General features: G+C 44.5%; 1 protein-coding gene across 1 annotated transcript in view; it reads right to left on the minus strand.

Annotated features, from left to right (window-relative positions):
* The window catches only part of LOC126267912 (prion-like-(Q/N-rich) domain-bearing protein 25), a 199,195-nt gene that overhangs the window by 83,390 nt on the left and 87,940 nt on the right, over positions 1 to 27,865 (minus strand). The window contains exon 2 of the mRNA XM_049973225.1: positions 12,240 to 12,432. Within this exon, the coding sequence (XP_049829182.1) occupies positions 12,240 to 12,372 (133 nt within the window). The 5' untranslated portion in view covers positions 12,373 to 12,432. The remainder of the gene's footprint in view (positions 1 to 12,239; positions 12,433 to 27,865) is intronic.

Below are 27,865 nucleotides of genomic sequence, written 5' to 3' on the forward strand. Positions count from 1 at the left end.
AAGCACTTCTTCAGTTTGTCCACTACATGGTCCTCAGTTTTGATGTTGTTCGGCACTAATCACATTTCTGCTACTCCTCGTTATTGACACCCGATCCATATTCTGTTTTCAGTGCGCTCTTCAATTGCTGTAACTCTTTATTATTTTCACAAAAGAGAATCATTTCTGTTATAGATCTCTCACTACGGAATTTTAAGGCAGTTCTTAGACATCTGATAAGATTTGTTCTAGTTATTAATTTTATCATCTGAACACGGAGCTATAGCGAAGTCACAATGACCATTTTAGTGATTAATTAATCAAATGTTCTTGAATGACATGTATTGAACTACATACTGGAATTAATTTAAGTGTTTCTATCTCAAAGAGTTGTGACTGCACAAACCTGTTTGTAATTTTTTTTATAGAAAAATGTACTTTATACTCAGAAATCATCAAGGTTTTCCTATTTTTCTAATGCTGAAGAGATATTGTTTTGTTATTTTTAAGTCATTTTTACATCCACATTTTCAAAAAAATAGTTGATGGCTGACTAGTGTAGCTGTTCAGGCTAGGCAGGGTAAATATGGTATACAGGCTAAACAGTGTATCCATGCGAAAGCCAAATAAAAAATCATTGATATCTTTCCACAATAATTTTTAAATCCACTTCTGAATATTTCTTTTATTTCCTTGATTGCTTCTACGATATACACATTCAACAGTAGAGGATCAAGGTTGCATCCCTGCCTTACATTTATTTAAATCAAATTCTTTCTTGGTCTTCATCTCTTACTGTTCCTCTTGGTTTCTGTACATGTTGTACATCATCCAACTTTTACTGTACAGTAGCAGAAATCGGTATAAAGGTATAGATATTTGTAAGAAAATTATAATTGTCGGTTGGAATAGTTGTGCTGAGTTTATATGCAATAGTATGAGATCCAGTATACCGACAAATGCAGTCAAATGTCATCGCATTCGATGTTAGTAGTACAGTATACAACAAGATACCAACGATTGAGGTGGTAGAGGGTGGAACTTGGTATTTAGGCAGTTCGCTCTATGTGGTGTCACGTGTGCGTACGTTCCTTCACTGTCGAGAGGAAGTATACACCATTAGTGACCACGCCGTCACCGTTATCATGGATGAAAAAGCAGAAGTCGGTGTGTACAAGGAAATGGGACTCTCTAATCGTCGAAACGCCGAGAAGTTAAACCGTTCAAGTACAGTGGCTGATAACTTCGTTAGATTGGGTGCATGATACGGACAGAATCGAAAATACGGGCAGAGCACAAAATTATCTGAGGCTTCGAAACTGTTCATTTTGCGCAAAGCAATGGCCACAAACCATCTTTCTTCTCAACTTGCTGCTGATTTGTAGTCGCCAGCAACTGCCAGAGGAGTACGACAAATTTTGTCAAACGACATATATCTTGCGTTCCAGAAACGACTGTAGAAACCTGCTCCACACACAAACACAAACGTGCTTGATTGGAGTTCCCAGAAAAACAAATGTCTTGGACTTGAGAACGGAATAAAGTGACCTTCAGTAGCGAAATGGAGTTTAATTTAGGTAGGCCTGCTGGATTTCAATATCTATGGCACGACCTGAGAACAGAGCAACAAGTAAGAATGAGCAGAGAAATTTTGGAGATGGAAGCGTTATGATTTGGGCAGCCTTCTGCGCTAAATGTAAATAACGCACTGCATAGCAGAACACTACAATCAACTCTAACATATACACTGAGGTGCTAGAGACAGGACTGATTAGAATGCATGAGGACCAGGGGACGAAACTCTAATGTTTCAACAAGATAACGCATCTGTGCGTGTTTCTGCTATAAGATGAAGATATCGATGTCTTGCCCTGGGCTGCATGTAGCCCGATTTGAACCCCGTGAAAAACCTTTTGGGAATACTTGCAACTTGCAAGGCAGTCTGAGGCACATTTGAGCTGGAAAAAGCAACACAAGAAGAGTGGGCGACAGTTTCACTGCCAGAGCTACAAACCCAAACAAAATTAATACTGAAGACAATTTTTGAAGTAATTAGAAAGAACGGAGGTTGGGCAACAATGCAATAGCTCAACTAAACAGTGATTATCTTTATAAAAGTTTCCATCCGGGAAATGCAAACGCCTTATTTTGTTACTCGTGTTATGAAAGAAACTATTTAATTCCGTCATGGTTGTTTGTCTTATACGTATCTATTACTTTCATAATAAATTCCAGACATGTATGCTTCAGACACCGTACTATCACTTTTATAGAAACCCTGCCTTTATGCTGAGTCCCACTATTACAGTGTATTTCTATTTTTCCGAAGATTTAGATCAAATTGGACCACTTTACAATGTAAACGCGTTTTTTGATCGACAAATCCTAGGACAATTCCTCTTTTTTTTCAAAGAGTTTCATTAAACAATTATACTTCCCTGGACATCTCGGTTGATATAAGAGTACTAAAGATGTTGCAGAATTACTCGCCCCTCTACCTGGTATCATTTGCTGGAAAACGCGTTTCGATACTTTCGACATTTCATGAAATAAAACAGGTCTTACGCCTTACGCTATTCATACAGTGACAAAACTACCCGGAGTGAGAGAAAATCTAGTAATGTTTGAAGGTATTACTTTCTAGACGAGACCTGCAGTTGCGAAAATCTTCGCCTCCTGCCCGATATTAATTAATTACAGTCAGAGTGAAACTCATGATCCAGTATTTAATTCACAACTAAACACGGATATCGTTTTGCATTTCTGTCGCCGCAAAAATTTAATACTCAGACTGTGTACAGCGAGCTGAAATGTGATATCGATGGACGTGCTCTGTTATCTTGGGTATAAGCTTTCAGTTTACATAGCTAGTGATAATTTTTTTGCTGTCGTCGAATGAAAAACCAGAGCAATGCGGCAGTGAGTTTGAAATGAGTGAAACCGGCGCACTCAATTGATATTGTTTTGACACTTCAAGTAAATGCTAGAACGGGTCCTCAAATAATAGGACGACAATTTCTTGTAGTGAATTTAGCTGATCACGTTAACTGCAGTTTGAAGGTTAGGAGCCACCAGTTCGAAGGCCGTTTTGAGCGCCATTGTGTTTTACCAGGCATTGTTCTGTTGGAGACAGTATTCTCCTATCTTCCTTCGATCTGAGCACCGTTTCGTACTGTCAACAAGAGGGGGGGGGGGTGGGGGGGTGGGGAGGCGAGGGGGGCGGTGAGAACTGAGAGCTACAGTGGAACCAATTCTCTTTGCAAATTAAAACTGCGTGCTGAATATGGAACCTTCATTTCCACTAGCCGGGATCTTACCGAAATGTCTCGCAGTCTATTTCAGTTTCAGTCTGACAGCACCTTTCTCCTCCTGCATTATAGTCATTTAGCCTCTTTCAGATATATTTAGTAATGACAGAGTTGAATGCTACTTAAAGCATTAAGAAGTAAAGGTGAGGCCACTCCTCGATCCAATGTGAAATTCTTCAGATAACTAGGACTTGAGTAAACACGCATCGAAAAATCGTAACAGGAGAGTATCTTTCAAAACATTCCTCCTAATGACACCTAATTTTCATTTCAAAATTTAAAATAACAAAACAGAGCGTGATTCTGACATTTACATAAAATCGAAACGCACTGTCTGTGAGCACGAAATTTGAAATGACCGTTCCGCTTTTGAATCTGGGTGATTTATTTGAGTATGGTTAGTGACGACACGACAGCTATCAGATACTGGTGACGTTATTAAACGGCTGGGGCCCGGCCTCGGGTGTCAAGTGGTTTGCGCGGGGCTGTCAATGGAATCACTGCAGCTCACAACCAGACATACACTCCTGGAAATTGAAATAAGAACACCGTGTATTCATTGTCCCAGGAAGGGGAAACTTTATTGACACATTCCTGGGGTCAGATACATCACATGATCACACTGACAGAACCACAGGCACATAGATACAGGCAACAGAGCATGCACAATGTCGGCACTAGTACAGTGTATATCCACCTTTCGCAGCAATGCAGGCTGCTATTCTCCCATGGAGACGATCGTAGAGATGCTGGATGTAGTCCTGTGGAACGGCTTGCCATGCCATTTCCACCTGGCGCCTCAGTTGGACCAGCGTTCGTGCTGGACGTGCAGACCACGTGAGACGACGCTTCATCCAGTCCCAAACATGCTCAATGGGGGACAGATCCGGAGATCTTGCTGGCCAGGGTAGTTGACTTACACCTTCTAGAGCACGTTGGTTGGCACGGGATACATGCGGACGTGCATTGTCCTGTTGGAACAGCAAGTTCCCTTGCCGGTCTAGGAATGGTAGAACGATGGGTTCGATGACGGTTTGGATGTACCGTGCACTATTCAGTGTCCCCTCGACGATCACCAGAGGTGTACGGCCAGTGTAGGAGATCGCTCCCCACACCATGATGCCGGGTGTTGGCCCTGTGTGCCTCGGTCGTATGCAGTCCTGATTGTGGCGCTCACCTGCACGGCGCCAAACACGCATACGACCATCATTGGCACCAAGGCAGAATCGACTCTCATCGGTGAAGACGACACGTCTCCATTCGTCCCTCCATTCACGCCTGTCGCGACACCACTGGAGGCGGGGTGCACGATGTTGGGGCGTGAGCGGAAGACGGCCTAACGGTGTGCGGGACCGTAGCCCAGCTTCATGGAGACGGTTGCGAATGGTCCTCGCCGATACCCCAGGAGCAACAGTGTCCCTAATTTGCTGGGAAGTGGCGGTGCGGTCCCCTACGGCACTGCGTAGGATCCTACGGTCTTGGCGTGCATCCGTGCGTCGCTGCGGTCCGGTCCCAGGTCGACGGGCACGTGCACCTTCCGCCGACCACTGGCGACAACATCGATGTACTGTGGACACCTCACGCCCCACGTGTTGAGCAATTCGGCGGTACGTCCACCCGGCCTCCCGCATGCCCACTATACGCCCTCGCTCAAAGTCCGTCAACTGCACATACGGTTCACGTCCACGCTGTCGCGGCATGCTACCAGTGTTAAAGACTGCGATGGAGCTCCGTATGCCACGGCAAACTGGCTGACACTGACGGCGGCGGTGCACAAATGCTGCGCAGCTAGCGCCATTCGACGGCCAACACCGTGGTTCCTGGTGTGTCCGCTGTGCCGTGCGTGTGATCATTGCTTGTACAGCACTCTCGCAGTGTCCGGAGCAAGTATGGTGGGTCTGACACACCGGTGTCAATGTGTTCTTTTTTCCATTTCCAGGAGTGTATGTTGCACTACTAGAAGTGTCCTACCAACGTACGAAGTGATGCCGTAGGGTGTTTTTACACTCGTCTTTGAAGCAGCTGTACCTCTTCCCTAGTTATTGCTCTCCCTTTCTACTTAAAACTGCTGATACGGTTTACAATTCAAGATAATGACGCTTTACGCGAATAGAAACTGTCTATTTTAGCTCTGCTATGCAATTCTTTATCAATTCAGTATTATTGATGTTACAAATAAAACGCTTTCAGTATAGCACAGTGAAAACACAAGAATACGAATCAGTCAAGTAACTTTCGAGGGATTGTTCCACGTCACTGATTCAAAAAACACTTTTATATCTCAGTACAACTGTCTTATTCACAGAGACATTTAGCATATTGTGCGACGTGTCATTCAAAATGACCAGCATAAAATTACTTTTGCTGTCAGCAAATTAATTTACTTTCTGTGGGAAAGATGATACCTAAGAGCACAAGAGAAATGCGCAAGATACTCCCACTTGAAATGTTGCAGCGCGTTATTTGTTTCGTTGGCAGTATCGTCAAACACGTAGTTGCGCACGGATAGGACGCATTTGGTGAGTACCTGTTTCCAGAGGACATTTCAGTACGATTTGTAAATACTTATTTCTTCTTGATGCAAGAATGGATTTTGCAGTATACCTGTGAGATCCCAGACGACGTAGTATGTTTCCTTCACATTCAAGCATGCGCTATCTCGAGAAGGTAACGAAGACCCGAAACACTGGTACAAAATCAGTATAGTATACTGTGTCCTTCTCCTTGATTGACGTTCTGTAATGCCATTTCCAGTCTTTGCACGTTATGCTACTGGAGTAGGTAAGCAGGTCTCCATCTTTGACAGACATTGCGACAACTGTCGTTTACTTATAGTATGAGATGGGCAATGTCTTGCGAAGAACTAACATCAGCTACTGCAGTGTCCATAGTTCCTTCCGTCTTATACTCATCACACAATTTCCTTCATGGCAGTCTTCAGTGATTGGACGATGCGGTTTTCGAGAACTGCGTTCCGTATTCGAAACTGCCCCGCACACAGTTCTAACCACTGTGTTCTGCTGGGACTTCTCACCGTGGAAAGCGACTATTTCTTTATGAATGATCTGTCCACAGAAATCGCGCAGTATTAGACTGTTCGAATGTTACACACTCACATTGACCAGCCGGCAGCTTGTGTGTGTTGTTTCGTTTTCATCATCGATTGTCTCGATACGATTGTCAGCTATTGACACTGAACTAATGTTGCAATGAAGTGATGAAATCTTAAAGAGTACTAATCAAAAGTAATATTAGCGTCAATTTGTTGTTTTCCTAACATTTCATTCTAATAAATATTAACTTGGCAACAGAATGAGGGATTCACATCTACACCTACATCTACATGAATGATCTACAGTTCACAATTAAGTACCTGGCAAAGGGGTTCATCGAACCACCTTCAAGCAGTTTCTCTACTGTTTCACTCTCCAAAAGGGAGCGCGACATACGAACCCTGAAATCTTTCCGTGCGATCTCTGATTTTATTATGATCATCGTTCCTCCATATGTAGATTAGCACCAAAAAAATACACTCCTGGAAATGGAAAAAAGAACACATTGACACCGGTGTGTCAGACCCACCATACTTGCTCCGGACACTGCGAGAGGGCTGTACAAGCAATGATCACACGCACGGCACAGCGGACACACCAGGAACCACGGTGTTGGCCGTCGAATGGCGCTAGCTGCGCAGCATTTGTGCACCACCGCCGTCAGTGTCAGCCAGTTTGCCGTGGCATACGGAGCTCCATCGCAGTCTTTAACACTGGTAGCATGCCGCGACAGCATGGACGTGACCCGTATGCACAGTTGACGGACTTTGAGCGAGGGCGTATAGTGGGCATGCGGGAGGCCGGGTGGACGTACCGCCGAATTGCTCAACACGTGGGGCGTGAGGTCTCCACAGTACATCGATGTTGTCGCCAGTGGTCGGCGGAAGGTGCACGTGCCCGTCGACCTGGGACCGGACCGCAGCGACGCACGGATGCACGCCAAGACCGTAGGATCCTACGCAGTGCCGTAGGGGACCGCACCGCCACTTCCCAGTAAATTAGGGACACTGTTGCTCCTGGGGTATCGGCGAGGACCATTCGCAACCGTCTCCATGAAGCTGGGCTACGGTCCCGCACACCGTTAGGCCGACTTCCGCTCACGCCCCAACATCGTGCAGCCCTCCTCCAGTGGTGTCGCGACAGGCGTGAATGGAGGGACGAATGGAGACGTGTCGTCTTCACCGATGAGAGTCGATTCTGCCTTGGTGCCAATGATGGTCGTATGCGTGTTTGGCGCCGTGCAGGTGAGCGCCACAATCAGGACTGCATACGACTGAGGCACACAGGGCCAACACCCGGCATCATGGTGTGGGGAGCGATCTCCTACACTGGCCGTACACCTCTGGTGATCGTCGAGGGGACACTGAATAGTGCACGGTACATCCAAACCGTCATCGAACCCATCGTTCTACCATTCCTAGACCGGCAAGGGAAGTTGCTGTTCCAACAGGACAATGCACGTCCGCATGTATCCCATGCCACCCAACGTGCTCTAGAAGGTGTAAGTCAACTACCCTGGCCAGCAAGATCTCCGGATCTGTCCCCCATTGAGCATGTTTGGGACTGGATGAAGCGTCGTCTCACGTGGTCTGCACGTCCAGCACGAACGCTGGTCCAACTGAGGCGCCAGGTGGAAATGGCATGGCAAGCCGTTCCACAGGACTACATCCAGCATCTCTACGATCGTCTCCATGGGAGAATAGCAGCCTGCATTGCTGCGAAAGGTGGATATACACTGTACTAGTGCCGAAATTGTGCATGCTCTGTTGCCTGTGTCTATGTGCCTGTGGTTCTGTCAGTGTGATCATGTGATGTATCTGACCTCAGGAATGTGTCAATAAAGTTTCCCCTTCCTGGGACAATGAATTCACGGTGTTCTTATTTCAATTTCCAGGAGTGTATTTCCACACTCAGAGGAGAAAGTTCGTTATTGAAATCTAATGGAAAGATCCTGCCCAAAGGAAATCGCCTTTGTTTTAGTGATCGCCAACCCAAATCGCGTATCATGTCCATGGCACTCTCTCCCGTATTTCGCGATATCACAAAACGAGCTGCCCATCTTCGAACTTTTTCGATGTCCCCCGTCAATCATATCTGAGGCGGTCCGCCCCCAGTAGCTGAGTGGTCAGTGCGACAGACTGTCAATCCTAAGGGCCCGGGTTCGATTGCCAGCTGGGTCGGAGATTTCCTCAGCTCAGGGACTGGGTGTAGAGTTGTCCTAATCATTATCATTTCATCCCCATCGACGCGCAAGTCACCGAAGTGATGTCAAATCGAAAGACTGGCACCTGGCGAACTGTCTACCCGACGGGAGGTCCTAGCCACGCATTTACATTTACATCTCACGCTGATCAAAGACCGGACAACAGTACTCCAGAGGACGGCGGGCAATCGTAGTGTATGCAGTCTCTTTAGCAGATCTTCTGCATTTTCTAAGTGTTCCGCGAATAAATCGCAGTCTTTGGTCAGATACAAAGTATTCGCTTTGTTGAAGAACCACGTTTCCTGAGAAGAGATAGTGCAGTGAGGTAATGATGGAAAATTAATTAGAAGAACTCCGCTTCGGTTCCTAGTAACCTTATTTAATGAACCGCTCGTAAGCTGGACTGCGTTTAAAGCGATAATTTTAGACTAAGCCAAACAGTGAGTTGTGAATACTAACTGAAATCATAATGTTGAAAGTAAGTGAGTTGGATGTAATATTTGCTTGATTATAATCAGAAAATTAATATAACTAACAAATAAAAATAATTATTACAACTCCATCATCAATTGTACTAAATGATTTTAATTGTCAAAAATTTTGTTACATTTGTTAGTGGGATAATGAAAGATGTGTAAGCTGTGAAAACCACCCTATCATCTCAGTAGATTGTGTCAGCAATATAGTTCTTCGTACAGTATCTTTGACAACAATATATTTCAGCTAACGAGGAAAATATACATTATCTAATCAAAAGTATCCGGACATCTATTTGTAGGCATTAATATGGGGTGTGTCCACCTATCGCATTTCTGGCAGCTTTAGTTCTGGTGGGGACACCTTCAATGAAGTACCTGAAAGTCTGTGAAGGAGCCGACGCCAGAGAATGTAGTGATGCTGGACGCTGGGGTCCGGAGCAAAGTCGACACCCTAACTCATACCAGAGGTGTTCCATTGGGTTCAGGTCGGGGCTCGGGATAGGCCAGTCCATGTCAGGAATGTTATTGCCCTACAGATACGGCTTTATGACAAGGTGGGTTGTCATGCTGGCATTAACAGCCATCGTTTGCGAACTGTTGCTTTGTTTCACACAGTGCACAGAGCTGTAAAATGTATCCATATTATTCCGTATTCAGCACTTTCTTAAGTGCAGTAAGGGAAGCTCACCCTAGCCACGAAAAAATGTACCATATCATAATACCACACCCTCCGTATTTCATTGTTGACACTACACATGATGGCACCTAACGCTCTCAAGGTATTCACCAAATCCATACCTGTCCTCTGGATCGTCACAGTTTACAGTGTGATTCGTCACTCCAAACCACTCGTTTACAGTCATTTACTGTCTAGTGACATCGGTCTTTACACCACCTCAAAAGTTGTTTTGACTACAAAAACATGTGACTCACGAGGAGCTGCTTGACTATTGTACCGCCGGCCGCGGTGGTCTAGCGGTTCAGGCGCTCAGTCCGGAACCGCGCGACTGCTACGGTCGCAGGTTCGAATCCTGCCTCGGGCATGGATGTGTGTGATGTCCTTAGGTTAGTTAGGTTTAAGTAGTTCTAAGTTCTAGGGAACTGATGACCACAGATGTTAAGTCCCATAGTGCTCAGAGCCATTTGAACCATTTTTGGACGATTGTACCTCAACCCAGTACCACAGTTATTGTACTAACTGGACTATTGACAGCACTTTCGAAATCGCGAGTGATTTGCTCCGGTGATTTCATGCGGTTTTTTACAACCACTGCCTGCATTGCTCGACAGTCCCTGTGCGTTAGTACATGAGATCTACCGGGTGTTGTTTTAGCCGTGGTTGTTCTTCACTTTTCCACGTCACAATCATGTCGTCAACAGTCGACTTGAGTAGGTTTGGAAGCGTTGAAATATCTCTGACGTATTTATTGCTCAGGCGCCAAATAACGCCCATGCCACATTGCAGAGCTCTTGTCACCGGCCCATTCTGCTATTACTGTTTCTCTACTGACAGCACAATATCCACTGCCTATACATATACTGGCGGGCCTCTGGTGACATCTTGTGATAGGTTCCGCATTATAGAGGAGTGTCCGGATACTTTTGATCAGACAGTGTAATACTCCCAAAGAAGGAAAAAGGAAAGAAAATTGGATTTAACGTCCAGTCGCCATCGAGGTCATTAGAGACGGAGCACAAGCTCGGATTGTTTGATGGAAGAGGAAGGAAGTAGGGCGTCCCCTTTCAAGCGAACCATCCCGGCATTTGCCTGATTTAGGGAAAATCACGGACAACCTAAATCTAGGCAGCCGGACGTGAATAGTATTCCGACGCCTGGGTAATAAATACGTCAGAGACATTTCAGCGCTTCTTAACCAGCTCAAGTCGACTGTTGACGACACGATTGTGACGTGGAAAAGTAAAGAACAACCACAGCTAAAACAACACCCGGCAGATCTCATGTATTGCAAACAGAACAAAGCATGTTGTTGTCAATGCAGAGACGTCTACAGGCGTTAAAGTAACCTCTGGCGTGCCACAGGGGAGTGTTATGGGACCAATGCTTTTCACAATATATATAAATGACCTAGTGGATAGTGTCGGAAGTTCCATGCGGCTTTTTGCGGACGATGCTGTAGTATACAGAGAAGTTACAGCACTAGAAAACTGCAGCGAAATGCAGGAAGATCTGCAGCGGTCAAGCACTTGGTGCATGGAGTGGCAACTGACTCTTAACAAAGACAAATGTAACGTATTTAGAACACGTGGAAAGAAGGATCCTTTATTGTATGATTATATGATAGAGGAACAAACACTGGTAGCAATTACATCTGCAAAATATCTGGGAGTATGCGTACGGAACGATTTGAAGTGGAATGATCATATAAAATTAATTGTTGGTAAGGCGGGTTGAGATTCATTGGGAGAGTCATTAGAAAATGTAGTGCATCAACAAAGGAGTTGGGTTACAGAACACTCGTTAGGACTATAATCGAATATTGCTCATCAGTGTGGGATCCGTACCAGGCCGGGTCGACAGAGGAGATAGAGAAGATCCAAAGAAGAAAATGGTTCAAATGGCTCTGAGCACTATGGGACTTAACTGCTGTGGTCATCAGTCCCCTAGAACTTACAACTACTTAAACCTAACTAAGGACATCACACACATCCATGCCCGAGGCAGGATTCGAACCTGCGACCGTAGCAGTCGTGCGGTTCCGGACTGAGCGCCTTAACCGCTAGACCACCGCGGCCGGCTCCAAAGAAGAGCGGTGCGTTTCGTCACAGGGTTATTTGCTAAGCGTGATAGCGTTACGGAGATGTTTAGCAAACTCAAGTGGCAGACTCTGCAAGAGAGACGCTCTGCATCGCGGTGTAGCTTCCTGTCCAGGTTTCGAGAGGGTGTGTTTCTCGATGAGGTATCGAATATATTGGTTCCCTCTACTTATACCTCCCGAGGATGTAAAATTAGAGAGATTCGAGCGCGCACGGAGGCTTTCCGTCAGTCGTTCTTCCCGCGAACCATACGCGACTGGAACAGGAAAGGGAAGTAATGACAGTAGGAAGTAAAGTGCCCTCCGCCACAAACCTTTGGGGGCTTGCGGAGTATAAATGTAGATGTAGAAAGGTGTCGTGAGATTGTAAAGTAACTGCAGGTACTGGAGGAGCGCGGGTGCAGCTATGGTCGCAGCGGGCAGCCGGCGCTGCAGGTACTCACTCTGTCCCCTGCGGAGCTGCGCGGGGTGGTGCACGGCGCTGGCGGCGCCCGTCAGCAGCAGAGTCAGCGCCAGCAGCAGAGTCAGCGCCACGTCGGTGAGCAGCGGCGCCGCCGGCTCGCGGGGCGGCAGCATGGCTTCAGCAGCCGCGGCGGCCGCGCGCCCGCATCTCCGCCTCTATCTTATCGCCTCCACCTGCACGCAGATAACACTCACCTCTTGTCTCTGTTCGCCACTCAATCACTTGCACGTTCGACGTGACGCCGAACTAAATATTAGTCACCCTCTTAATAAGAAAAGAATGCACACTGGTCGCTTTGGACCACTGCTCGCTTTGGACCACCGTCCATCACTAAACTGCCACGGCAGTCATAGGTATATATATATATATATATATATATATATATATATATATATATATATATATATATATATATATATATATGTGTGTGTGTGTGTGTGTGTGTGTTTGTGTGCTAGCCGGTTGCATGTAATCAGTACAGTGATATGGGTCCGACAGTAATATGAGTCGACGTGCGGACGCGACAGGATGGCTAAGAGTAGCTGACGAATGTTTACACGTTAGGGATGGTGGTTTTCGCTGAAAAAATTGCCCCTTCAGTTATATATCATTTTTCCACGCCAGTTTAACCTGTCAGTTAAAACCGCTCAAAATAACTGCTTTCTGAAACAACCGATTTTCAATTTTTTTCCATATTACACACATCAGAAAAGCTTTGGATCACCTCAGTTCCGAGAGTTCCGAAGCCTGTACAGAAAATTGGAATACAGGTCAACTGAAACGTCCCCTTTTGAAAAATTATAAATTACTGTGCAAGTAAACGTCTACGTGTAAGGTGTCAGGCAAATCCAACACCTTCCATGAAAACCCTGACATAATAAGCAAATCTAGTAGTATGTCACATAGCTCCGAATAAATCGTGACATCAAATTAACCAAAGTAATACGAGTAAAGAGTGAGCAAATGGAATACCACAGACTAACACAAGAATGCCTAAATGCATGTCGTACCTTCCCACCGTGAGGCAGACGCAGTTCCGAGGGGAGAAACGAGGACAGAAGCTAGAAGGCCCTACGATAATGGACGGACACCCACGTCGCTAGCCTACCGCTAAGTCTACCACCCGCACGTTTTAGCGTGAGGCTTTTTCGCGTCTCTGTTACGTCAAGGACCACCCCCCAGCCCATGTTAAAAGCTAGAGCCCTCCAGAAAAACCGTATAGATCTTACGATAACACAAAAAGGGCCACTACCACCCGCAAGTTTTGGCGTGAGTCTTTTTCGTGTCTCAGGTACGTCAAGGACCACCCCCCAGCCCATGTTAAAAGATAGAGCCCTCCAGAAGAACAGTATAGATCTTACGATAACGCTAATAGGACCACACCACCCGCACGTTTTAGCGTGAGACTTTTTAGCGTCTCTGTTACTTTTCAAACTTTAAAAACATTGCCCCACCACGAAAAGTATAACGTTTCTCATTGGATAGACAGAATTTTTGTAGGCGGAGCTTAAGGTTAACATTGAGACCCTGACTGGTCAGATGAAAACATAGCCAGATAGTTTTTTTAAACCAACTTCGGTAAATTGTAGTAAGGAGAAGTTAGAGGAGAGTTAGTTCCGAGACGGCGAACTGGATGGCTGGTGCGCCGGCTGCTGTCGCCCTGACGCTGCCTAAATACCGACAAGGTAATGAACGCACTCGATGCCGCATTTTTGAGCGCATAAGGCTTCACTCAGAACTGCAGAAGACTCATCTGTTACACCCCCTTTTTGCGTAATACTAGTGTCGATCGTTAATTAAAACTCATGGTGTTCACATTTGCCACTTGAAGTAAAGATCTGAAACGCGATGATTTTTCTATTTTACAGTTATTGAGAAGCCACATCAGCCACTGTAATTTACGACAAGTTAAATAAGTAATTAAAGATAATTGAGGGTCACTGTAGACCATTTTGATAGTTTTCTCTTTTGTGAAACTTAAATTAAACCTAGATTATAGACGTGATATGGCATAGGTCATCCTTCGATCGATTGTAGAACTTGGAAACCCATTCAGGGAATATTCGTTCACATTTTTGTTGAACGCAGTTGGTTTTTACCATCCCGTATTAAAACATTTCCTTTTATCAATAGTGCAATTTATAAATGATGTTTTGTGAGTAGAATAAAATTTCCAATGGTAAACCTAACTGCTTTTTCGACGTTATTTTTACCAGCTAACTAAAAATAGGAAAGCCTTGAATCCTTTCCACTATATTTAGTTAGTATTAAGATTCTTTTACAAGGAGTGCAGTGAAGCTGACGCTGAGATCATTTAGTATTTGGTTATATCATCGCTAGTCTCACTGAACTCTTCTGAATTCTACATGTCATGTGTGGTCTGGCGTCTCCTTACCAGCAACAGGTCCCAGGTTCAAACTAGTCAATTCCCTAAAAAACACGCTCAGAGCGTCGTTGCGAGAAAGTGGTAGGGAGACACGATATAGAACAAACAGACACCACCATGAATGTTTAGATACGTTATTTGATTTTCAAACAGCTGAGCAAAACTGAACATACTCAGACAGTTCTCTCTTTTTAGCGCAATGCAACCTGACTTTATATGATCAGTACAAAGGAATGGCCCTGACTGACAATAACCTATGCCTTTCATGAATCACTTACATCACAAATCTTCGTTACTTGAACTGCTGCAATACAGCGAGAGCCAATACTGCCAGCTAAATAAAAGATTCTAACTACGGAAGGCACTAACTACTGATAGGCACAGTTAGCAAATGAAAGATTTTGATAGAGAACAAACAATGTCTTTACCTTCATAATGTTCAAAAGTCATTATATCATGACATCTAGTCTCACAAATTTCGTTTCTCTGACGGACACATGTCCGGATCGTCCGCTCTCAAAATTCTACCATCTCTCTCCCCACATCCACCACTGCTGGCGGCTCACCTCCGACTACGCAACGCTACGCGCTGTTTACATCCAACTGCCCAACACTACACTAGCAAATATTCTAACAATGCAAATCAGCCACAGACTGCACACAGCACAGAGCGCTACGTGGCGTTACCAACATTAAAACCTAAACAGCCTACTTACACAACGTAAACATCATTTCCGCACTTTTTATTGCTCATGAAAAACACACACTGCATGTTGTACCACCATACAGCGAGACTTTCAGAAGTGGTGATCCAGACTGCTGTACACACCGGTACCTCTAATACCCAGTAGCACGTCGTCTTGAAATGACGCATGTCTGTATTCGTCGTGGCATACTATCCACAAGTTCATCAACGCAGTGTTGGTCCAGCCCCACTCCTCAACGGCGATTCGGCGTAGATCCCTCAGAGTGGTTGGTGGGTCACGTCGTCCATAAACAACCCTTCTCAATCTACTCCAGGCATGTTCGATACGGTTCATGTCTGGAGAATATGCTGGCCACTCTAGTCGAGCGATGTCGTTATCCTGAAGGAAGTCGTTTACAAGATGTGCACGACAGGGCACGAATTGTCGTCCATGAATACGAATTCCTCGTCAATGTGCTGCCGATATGGTTGCATTATCGGTCGGAGGATGGCATTTACGTATAGTACAGCCGTTACGGCGCCTTCCATGACCACCAGCTGCGTACGTCGGTCCCACATAATGCCACTCCGAAACAGCAGGGAACCTCCACCTTGCTCAGCCTGACCGGGTTGCCTCCAAACACGTCTCCGACGATTGTCTGGTTGAAGGCCTATGCGACACCAGTCGCTGAAGAGAACGTGATGCTGAGCGGTAACATTCGGCCTGTTGTTATTCCCATCTGTAACGCGCTGCGTGGCGTCGTGGTTGCAAAGGTGGACCTCACCATGCACGTCGGCAGTGAAGTTGCGCATCATGCAGCCCATTGGGCACTGTTTGAGTTGTAACACGACCTCCTGTGGCTACACGAAAAGCATTATTCAACATGGTGGCGTTTCTGTCAGGGTTCCTCCGAGCCATAACCCGTAGGTAGCGGTCATCCACTGCAGTAATAGCCCTTGGGCGGCCTGAGCGAGGCATACCATTGACTGATCCTTTCTCTCTGTATCTCCTCCATGTCCGAACAATATCGCTTTGGTTCACTCCGAGACACCTGGAAACTTTCCTTGTTGAGAGCTCTTCCTGGCACAAAGTAACAATGCGAACGCCATCGAACCGCGGTATTGACCGTCTAGGCGTGGTTGAACTACAGACAACGAGCCGCGTACTTCCTTCCTGGTGGAATGACTGATCGGCCGTCGGATCCCCTCCGTCTAATAGGTGCTACTCATGCATGGTTGTTTACATGTTTGGGCGGATTTAGTGACATCTAAAAAAATGGTTCAAATGGCTCTGAGCACTATGGGACTCAACTGCGGAGGTCATAAGTCCCCTAGAACTTAGAACTACTTAAACCTAACTAACCTAAGGACCACTCACACATCCATGCCCGAGGCAGGATTCGAACCTGAGACCGTAGCGGTCGCGCGGTTCCAGACTGTAGCGCCTAGAAACGCTCGGCCACCAGCGGCCAGCTTAGTGACATCTCTGAACAGTCAAAGGGACTGTGTCTGTGATACAATATCCACAGTGAACGTCTGTCTTGAGGAGTTCTGGGAACAGGGATGATGCAAAACTTTTTTTCATGTGTTTACTTCCTGTAATAAACATAGATATCAAACAAAGGTTGAAAAGTTTTGACTCCCTCAGTTTCAAGATATATAGAATCAAAATGTAAAATTAAATAGATAAATAAAAGAACACTTCACTGCTATTCTGGAAAAGAGATAATTCGTTCTATATTAGAAAAAGTCACCAGTATTCTTGACTGATTCTAATTTTTGGAACTCTGCTAATAAAACGTGTTGTGATCAGGGATCATGTCAGTTTTTGGGCATTAAGAGTAATGAGTGCTAAAGGCTGAAAACTGAGGTTGAAGAAGTCTGCTTGTTCGTTTTCAAGAGCTACAAGCAGGTAAAAGTATATTATGAAGGCATCGGCATAAGGTCAGCTGCTTTCTATTTTTGTTGTGCATTATAAATGAATAGTTGCTAAGCTTTTAATTTACTAATGTTACCATAATCTCCTTTCTGTTTTATTATTTCATGGAAATCACAGACAAACCTATAATCTTTTAAAGAAAACAAGGGTTGTACTTCGTTGTTACATCACTTCCTGAAAATATTTCCAGGCTAGGGTTGGTGCCATTCTTCAGTTGTACAGCGTGGGAGCAAGTCTTGCACACTGCACGTCCGAGCGTACCTTAAGCCACGACACACGGCAGCAGCGACGTTTTTGTCTCAGCAGTACTGCACCAATTCTTACGTTATCTGTATGTTTCTCCTTTCTGACGGCAATGTTATCAAAACAGCAGTGATCGCTTTTCCCCTTTTCTGTAATAGCACAATATTTCGAAGTAACACCAATTTTAAGTATAAAAAAGACTTCTCTTTTAAGAAAGGTTTATTTATAAACGAAAACTTTTAGCACTATTGCAATGGCTAATTGATATTTCGGTTTTTTTGTTCGGTTGTTAGTAAACAATAAAAAGCACATGTTGCAACCGAGACCAAACAAATACCGAAAAATACCGGTTATTCGGAACTAGAATACCAGTATCGGCTTTCAACGACCGGTTTTTCCTATTCCTGTTACTCGTGCCGTTACCACAGAGCAGATGAAGTTGCCCGATTCGTCGGTGTATCAGCGCGGACTGCCTGACGTGTTTACTAATACAAGGTTCAAATGGCTCTGAGCACTATGGGACTTAACTGCTGAGGTCATCAGTCCCCTAGAACTCAGAACTAATTAAACCTAACTAACCTAAGAACATCACACACATCCATGCCCGAAGCAGAATTCGAACCTGCGACCGCAGCGGTCGCTCGGTTCCAGACTGTAGCGCCTAGAATCGCACGGCCACTCTGGCCGGCTACTAATACAAGGTGTACCACTCAGAGCCAGCGCACACGGTATAAGAACGAACGGTCTTCGTAATCATCCTGATCGACCGGACACGAGATCTCGACCATGCGCTGCACGTTTGGAGCTGGGTATCTCGTAAAAGGCCGCTGCTCACAGCTACACGTAATGCTGCACGTTTTCTCACTGGGCCAAACAATACCGAAGCTGGACGTTATCTGACTGAAAGCGGGTAGTCGTGATTTTGCTTTCAACTCAGATTATGCCAAGGCCCCTATGGACCGTGCTTTGAACATTCCCACCTTCCAAAATAATGGCCGTGTTCAGCGGGCGTACGTCTACGTTCCTAGTCTGAAGAACATTCAGAGTTGCAGTTGCACCTCAACTCACCCATTCAATCATCAGATCTTAGTTCGACAGAAAATATCTGGGACTATTTGGAACGGCGGGCTGATCGTAGCAGTCAACAATTCCGCAGATAGATCGCTGTACGGGTTCTGATCAGCAACGGCTTCAGCTGAATATGACAACCCTGAAGAAACTTATGGGTTCTCTTCCCCTCCAAAATGTGGCCTTTATCAAGACCAGAGCAGATATCACGGGGGGCGATTAATTTTTTGCATGTGCGTATTACTGACAAGTCAATGACACACCACCGTTGTGTTTACCACCAAGAAAGAGAGGCATGCACAGGAATGACATCGGCTCCGACATTCTTACAAGTTCATTTTGTACAATATTTCTCGCATCCTGTAACTCTTGCCCGCATCTCGTGGTCGTGCGGTAGCGTTCTCGCTTCCCACGCCCGGGTTCCCGGGTTCGATTCCCGGTGGGGTCAGGGATTTTCTCTGCCTCGTGATGGCTGGGTGTTGTGTGATGTCCTTAGGTTAGTTAGGTTTAAGCAGTTCTTAAGTTCTAGGGGACTGATGACCATAGATGTTAAGTCCCATAGTGCTCAGAGCCATTTGAACCATTTGTCACTCTACCAGCATCTATTCGGAGTGTATTTTCTGTGAACCCAATACGTTGAGACCCTTAATTTATTTTTATCAAACCAAGTATGTCCTCTTTCTATTTTGTCGTTCGCGCTTGAATTCTAATTTGACATCTTTAAAAATTAGATCCCCAAGATCTTGGGAATATGATTTCTTTAATCGTTTTCGGTCTTAACCCGCCCAACCTACGACATACATACACTTCATTATAAAAGTAGAAAATCATCATCATCATTATCATCATCTTCATCGTCATCACGAACAGTTTCCAGCCTCTGTCTGGGACTATTTGAAAGACGATCCTCACTATTTACTCCTGTTTCCTCACCATTTTTCTGCGTTCACTCTGATCCAGTCTTTCCCACTTTTTTCAACACATTCCTCCGCACCTCTCTGCCATCTAACCCATTGGTCTTCCTCTTGGTCGTTTCCTTCGCATCTCCATTTCATGTATCTTCTTAGGAATCCCGTCGTTTGCATTCTCTATAAGTGCGAAATGTATGTGTAAAACCAATACAACCAATAAACATACTCGCCGAAGGACGACATTCAAACCCGCATCCGGCCATTCAGATTCGAGTGCTCTGTGATTTTCCTAAATCGCTTAAGGAAAATGCCGGGATGGTTCCTTTGATAGGCACGGCCGATTTCCATCTCCATCCCGCCCTAATTCGGGCTTGAGCTCAGTCTCTAACGACCTCCTTGTCGACGGGACGCTAAACGCTAATCTCCTCCACTCAAAATTCTCCGGTTCGAACTTCGCAGCGCGCCTCCTTGCATACTAACAGGATAAATGTGTTTCTAATAAAATTTCTTCCCCGGCACATTTCTAGTACAAAATGGAAGTCAAAGAAAGGCAATTTGTCAACACTGTAACCACATATAGGATGATGGTGTTCATTTGGTAGTCTGTAGGTGTGCAACTTAGTACAGTGGGTATAGTTTTGGGTCAGAATACTCCGAGAGTTCTATTCCGGATCTAGGACTAATTTTATTTAATTTTTTGTGGACTACCCAATACCTCAGTAATATTCTGTTCGTCAAAAGAAACAAACTCTTGAACTGCAGGTTTTTTTTACGTTGAACTGAGATATGACACTTCCTGACAGATTCAAACTGTATGCGGGCCTGGGACTCGAATCCGGGACCTTTGCCGTGCAGAGGCAAGTGCTCTACCAACGGAGCTAACCGAGCACTAGTCAGGACCCCACCTCGCAGCTTTACTTCCGCCGGGAAAGCATGAATCAACACAGTAATCGTTTCAAGGCAAAATGCGTCTTTAAAAACAGAATAATACAAACAGTTCTATTCTCCTTTCTGTGTTAGTATTAATTAATTGCTCGTGTTTTGTGTAAGACTCACTGTAATTGTTGTATAGCGATTAAGAAGTTAAATACAGTATGATTGAGCTTAAAATCAGAAAAAAAATTAATTACACTCAGACCTGGAATCGGAGTAGCCTCGCACAATACTCTAAACCCCGCACTAAGTGGACTACCCAGGAACACATTATCGAATGTAGATACTTATTGTACATGTGATAACAGTGTTGCCAAATTGCCTTCCCTTCACGTGAATTTTCTGCTGAAAACCTGTAAGAGGCGAAATATTGTCAGAGACATTTTTGTACTCTCAGTTTGCCAGGAATCTCGCTTTGGCGTCCATGTGCGCTAATTTCGATTCACCCTATGTATGCGACGGCTTCGCACCGTATCTGGAAATTGAGACGGTGTAGACGTATCACAAAAACAAATCGAAAATCTGTACACTAATCCTATCGCTACCTACGTATAAGCCCAAAAGCTATGAGTTAGGCAGTTTATGTGTAAAATGCTTTTTTATGACCTACTGGAGCCTCATCGTAAAAGGACGGCTGTTAAATACAAAACGCATGCACGAAAGAAACATGGTCGTAACTTCGGAAACACTGAACGTTTTGCTAGCAACACGGGCAGTATTGTTTGGTTCATGACGAGCGAGGGTGCCGTCCATACCATTCAACAGGAGCATCTCGCGCGCCATGACGTAAGAAGATACCGTCATCAGAGCTAAAACATTTGCTCCCCAGAAACCGCGCCGCAAGCGTATAACGCAGGCATCCTCGAACGATAACTGTTCAAACACGCACCGCACGAATTCTCTAGACTTTAGGAGACGAAAGTGCTTAAGAAATCCGTCGTCTTTACGGCGACGAATTCGTAAAAAAGAAGCTCAGAAGCGACATGCTCGATACTATCAAAACTTCAAATGGCTTCAAGCAGTATGGGACTTAACATCTGAGGTCATCAGTCCGCTAGACTTAGAACTACTTACACCTAACTAACCTAAGGACATCACACACATCCATGCCAGAGGCAGGATTCGAACCTGCGACCGCAGAAGCATTGCGGTTCCGGACTGAAGCGCCTAGAACCACTCGGCCACAACGGCCGGCTCGATACTGTCGATTATGGTTTAACGTTGATAGCATTCTTTATACACCATAGCAAAAAAACGAGGGCGTGGATGAGCAAATGTTACTTATCACGAAGATCCCCCTACGCGTTCGGAATATTCTGAGGACACAAAAGTCATGGGACAGCGATATGCACACATACAAATGGCGGTAGTATCGCCTACTCGAGGTATAAAAGGGTAGTGCATTGGCAGAGCTATCGTTTATACTCAGGTGATCCATGTGACGGGATTTCCGAAGTGATTATGCCCGCACGATGAGAGCTGACAGACTTTTCATGTGGAATGGTTGTTGGAGCAACACGTTTGGGACATTGATTCCGGAAATCGTTAGGAAATTAAGTATTCCGAGATCCACGGAGTCAAGAGTGTGCTCAGAATACCACATTTCAGGCATTACCTCTCACCATGGACATCGCTGTGGCCCACGGCCTTCACTTAACGACCGTGAGCAGCGGCATTTGCGTAGAATAATCAGTGCTAAAAGAAAGCAACACTGCGTGAAATAACGGCATAAATCGACTTGCGACGTGCTACGAACTTATCCGTTAGGACGTTGCGGCGAACTTTGGCCTTAATGGACTATGGCTGCAGACGACCGACGCGAATGCCTTTGCTAACAGCACGACATCACCTCCAGCGTTTCTCCTGAGCTCGTGACCCTATCGGTTGGACCCTAGACGGCTGGAAAACCGTGGCCTGTTCAGATGAGCCCCGATTTCAGTTGGTAAGAGCTGATGATATGGTTCCGGTCTGGCGCAGACCCCTGGTAGTCATGGACCCAAGTTGTCAATAAGACAATGTGCAAGTTGGTTGTTGCTTCATAACGCTGTGGGCTATGCTTCCTTGGATCACTGATTCGATATGGTTATGTTCTGCTACATTTGCAAGCCATTCGCGGACTTCATGTTCCCAAATGACGATGCAAGTTTTTTAGATGATAATGCATTATGTCACCGGCCCATAATTGTTCGTGATTGGTTTGAAGAACATGCTGGACAGTTCGAGCGAATGACGCAGCCAACCACATTAACCGACTTGAATCTCATCCAACATTTACGGGGCATTATCAAGAAGTCAGTTCGTGCGCAAAATCCAGCACGGGCAACATTTTCGCAATTGTGGACGACTGTAGAGGCAAATGGCTCAGTATTTCCGCAGGGGCCTTTCAAATGGTTCAAATGGCTCTGAGTACTATAGGACTTAACATCTGAGGTCATCAGTCCCCTAGAACTTAGAACTACTTAAACCTCACTAATCTAAGGACATCACACACATCCATGCCCGAGGCAGGATTCGAACCTGCGACCGTAGCAGCCGCGCGGTTCCGGACTGAAGCGCTTGGCCACAACACCGGCCAGGGGACTTTCGGCGACTTGTTGAGTCCAGACACGTCGAGTTTCTGCGCTACGCCAGGCAAGAGGACGTCCGACACGGTATTATGAGATGTTTCATGACTTTTTGTTACCTCAGTGTATGTCTGTACGGTAAGGGAGAGCTCTTGATCAACCTAAGTACCGTGTAAACTACACATGTCGCCATAAAAGATTTGTATCGGTGGGTGAATTCCGTAGGTGACTGTGAAGGACGCGCTTTGGAGAACAGAATTTCTCAAGCTGTGGGTTTTTCCAATAAGCAGATCATTTACACTTTGTCGCTAAACAGTGTTCTTGCCATCGAATAACGAAACTGTCAAGTATTAGGTGCTGTGCTACTTACTTTGTCTTCACGTTGTCCGACCTCGATCTACAGTCTACAATATCTCATGCTGTTACAGCAAAAGCTGCCGTCTTCATTTTAGCGAATTGGAGGGATGTTTTCAGCAGCACCTGAATTTGACCACATAAGGTGGCACAGTATTTAAGGGTCTGGACTCCCATTCGGGAGATGTGTAGCACAATTCTCCACGCCAATGTTTCCGTTAGTCATATCACGCACGTGCCGGGATGTTGCCTCTGAATAGGTCTTTGTCGATCTCCACGCAGATCCTTATGCAACTCACCTAGTGCTCCGTCTATAAAAGACCTAGTGGTGACCAGCTTTCAGTAATCTGAAATGTCGCGCGGACGTGCAAGGGCTGTGGTTCCGAGGAGTACGATTACAGTCTAGGGGGCCATCTGTACAGCAGGGAATACGGTACACGCATAGCAGTCGCTGTGTACACCGGTTTGTGTAGGTAGATATTTCTGCATCTGCACGCGTGGCGCCTGCTGAAAGACTGCGTGGAAAAAGTTCGGAGAGTTCATGCGAAAGCTTATTTTTTACAATTACGTGATTTTTCGGTCTCGGTCATTTGTCATACAGGGCATCCGTACAGCACATTTTTAATGGAACACAGCACGACATTTCGCTGTTTAGTATATTAGAGAAAAGGTTTCGTGATTTAAAAAATGAAAAACTGCTCCAGTTACTTACTTTTTCACGCTTAGCACAAAGCCTTTCGAGAAATAATTCTCAGTTTCACGTGCATTTGGTTACATAAATATTTTCTGTGATGTTTGCATGTGTGATTTTCTGCCTATCTTGCACTGTAGTAGTCTTTTTGAGATCGCAAGAGAGGCAGAAAAACACTCACACAAATGTCACAAAAAATATTTATGTGAATAAATGCACTTGATAATAAGAATAAATTCTCGAAACGCGTTGTGCTAAAAATAAGTAAATGGCGTAGTTTTTCCTTATTTAAATCATGAATGACACACCTGCAAGCTTTCCAAAAACATCGTGTGTGGTAGACGAATTAAGCAAGTAGATTTCGTCTCCTTTTGTTAAATTTTCCTACCTATTTTTTAGAGAACACTAAAAAGTAAATATTAATACGCATCTTTGAATCAGTCTCCTTGACAGGTGGTGAATGTGGATCCAAAGCTAAATCCTTCCATTCAAAAAATAGCTTCTTCAACTTTTGTGCAGATGCAGTAACCCCATTTTTAAAAAAATCTTGATACTTGCGACGAAAGCATATTACAATTTATATACTTTTGTAAGTAGGCTGTTTAGGTTTTGTTATTGGTAACGCCACGTAGCGCTCTGTATGAAAATCGCTGGCTGTGCTGTGTTCAGTCTGTGGCTGGTTTGCATTGTTGTCTGCCACTGTAGTGTTGGGCAGCGGCAGCTGGATGCTAACAGCGCGTAGCGTTGCGCAGTTGGAGGTGAGCCGCCAGCAGTGGTGGATGTGGGGAGAGAGATGGCGGAGTTTTGAAATTTGTAAGAATGGATGTCATGAACTGATATATATATATATATATATATATATATATTATGACTATTAATGTAAATACATTGTTTGTTCTCTATTAAAATCTTTCATTTACTAACTGTGCCTATCAGTAGTTAGTGACTTCCGTAGTTTGAATCTTTTAGTTAGCTGGCAGTAGTGGCGCTCGCTGTATTGCAGTAGTTCGGGTAACGAAGGTTTTTGTGAGGTAAGTGATTTGTGAAACATATAGGTTAATGTTAGTCAGGGCCATTCTCTTGTAGGGATTACTGAAAGTCAGATTGCGTTGCGCTAAAAAATATTGTGTGTCAGTTTAAGCACAGTCCTGTACAATTTTTCTAAGGGGCGTTTCACTTTCACTAGTTGCTTTGTTCAATTGTGATATTAACTTTCTTATTCAACGACAGTATCTTACAAAATTTTAATGCGACATATGTTGAAAACGGACTAGGGCAGTAACTGTAACCGTAAACATGCTAGAGATAATTTCTGTAGTTCAAATTAACACAACTATTGTCATGTTAAAGGTTGTACGGTTTCTAGTTTGGTTTCACGAGCGACTAGATAAATCAAGTATGGCCTCTGCATAATATTTAGCTTTAATGTCACAGGCTGTGGAATAGGTAACTCCACGTTGTCACATGATACAGTCTCTATTATTCCATGAACACTGTATGCAACTATTCATATGCATACCCAGAGCTCCTATCATCAGGTAAGAAACATAAAATTATATCTAGCAGTAAACTGAAGAAGCTACAAACTATTTTACAGCGTGCTGGTGCAAAGCTCTGCATGTGGACTGAAATCCTAGCTCTCTTTCATTATGGGTTCCGACAACGTTTGGTTTTGCGTGTAATAGAACGCTATTCCCAGGGCATTTGATAGCCTTTCACTAAGCGGTGTCAAGGTAATTTAGTTTCACTTGATCTACTGTTTGAGCAATGTTCAGAGATAAACCAGAAGAATCCGAGAGGAAAACGGATATCATCTTAAGAGCTCTCCGCTACACTGAATGACATCACTCATAGAAATCGCGCAGCTGTCACTAGCTCGAAGACGTAGTGTTAATCTGAAACTGATGAGGTACATAATTATCTCAACGTCGAATTTAAGACAATAAACAACACCCACTCTACTCCGTATATGTCCTCACCACGTTTCGTTCCACGTTTTTACCATGAGCAATCAATATTTTTACTAAGAAGGGGACTGATAGGTTATTTTAGGACTTTCATTTCCAGTCATATAACATTTATAGAGAGTATGACACCTGATTGACAAGTTCCTAGCTTCAGCAGGTGTTGGAGTAAGTTCAGAAGTTTGTTATAACGAACAAGAAGTAGCCGCCATAGGCTGTTCTATGATGCAGTCAAAATTTGGCAGGGTGAAAGAAGGGCGAAAATAAAGGGATACCTATTTTTACATAGGTGCCAACAATACATGGTGAGTCAAAAAGCCGGCCGCGGTGGTCTAGCGGTTAAGGCGCTCAGTCCGGAACCGCGCGACTGCTACCGTCGCAGGTTCGAATCCTGCCTTGGGCATGTATGTGTGTGATGTCCTTAGGTTAGTTAGATTTAAGTAGTTCTAAGTTCTAGGGGACTGATGATCACAGGAGTTAAGTCCCATAGTGCTCAGAGCCATTTGAACCTTTTCTTTTTTTAGTCAAAAAAGACTTCAAAACTTTGGAATGATACAGAAATTTACTGCGATAACTTACGCAATGTGTCATTTTGTAGCGAACAAAACACTTAACAGTGTCAAAGGTGATTCTGGTTCGATGTGACGTCCATTTGTGATACGGCAAACATTCCACAGGTAGTCAATTTCTTCCCACACTCGTTGCAAGAAATAGGCTGTAACTTGTGCAGCAGCAGCGTACATTCTATTTTTCAGGTTTGCTAAACTGTTTGGTGGGCGAGAAAATACAGACCGTCTTTAATGAAATCCCAGAGAAAGAAATTCAGTGATGTCAAGTCTGAGGAGCGAGGTGTCCAAGCGATTAACCCTTCACAGCTAACCCAAGCGATAATCGAGGAAACCTCGAACTTCTGTGAGGAAATGAGGTGATGTATCGTCTTGCTGGTAGGAAACCATCCCATCTCGGTCATCTTCATCGATCTGTGGAATTAAAAAGTTTTCAAGCATATTCAAAAACACAATCAACAACGCGCGGGCGACCTGGTGATTTATCATGTCGCAATCGACAACCCGTCCTAACAAACTTTTTGTGTCAAGAGTAAATTATAGGCCAGCTTGGAGGTTCTTTAGCGTATTCGGTGCGGAAGTTACGCTGAGCAATTCTTGCAGAGTTCGTTTCATGAAACCAAAACACAGCGTTCACGCTCCGCACCAGTGAAAGAAGCCATTTCAAGTACGCTTTACGTTGGCGCTCCTGGTCACGGAATGTTGTATTGATGCGCTATGTGAATCAAACTTGAGGTTGTTTGCTACAAAATGACATACCTACCGAATCTGTAAGTTATCTAAATATATTTCTTTATCATTCCAAAATTATAAAATCCCATTTGACCCTATAAATAGTATCCGAGTAAACGACGGTCGAAGTTTCGACGTAGCTTCATCAGTCTGCTCGCACATCATATAACCACGAGAATTGGTACCGCAGTATCTGAGAACCCAACTTTCAAATTTCGCGCTCCGTGATCAAGTCCAATTTTTTTTCTTCTCTTTTGTTAGCGCGGATGTATGTAGCAAATATTTTTTGCGATATCGTTAAATACAATGGAATTATTGATAAAACAAGTAAGCTTTTCAAATGTTGTTGAAAATAGCTTTTAACGTCGCAAATGACACAGGTTAACACTTTCCAGAACACAGTTACCGACAGCTTGTGTCTGTCTATAATAAGTAGGTTTCAAATCGGATCCCCGATTCCAACAAGACGTAGATCAATTAATGGAACGACAACACAATGTGTACGCGACAGCAATGAAATCGGGACAGCTAACAAAAAAAGCCTATCATCAGTTTTTGGACAAAGTTTCG

Source organism: Schistocerca gregaria, chromosome 1, assembly GCF_023897955.1.
Source record: "Schistocerca gregaria isolate iqSchGreg1 chromosome 1, iqSchGreg1.2, whole genome shotgun sequence".
NCBI lineage: Eukaryota > Metazoa > Arthropoda > Insecta > Orthoptera > Acrididae > Schistocerca > Schistocerca gregaria.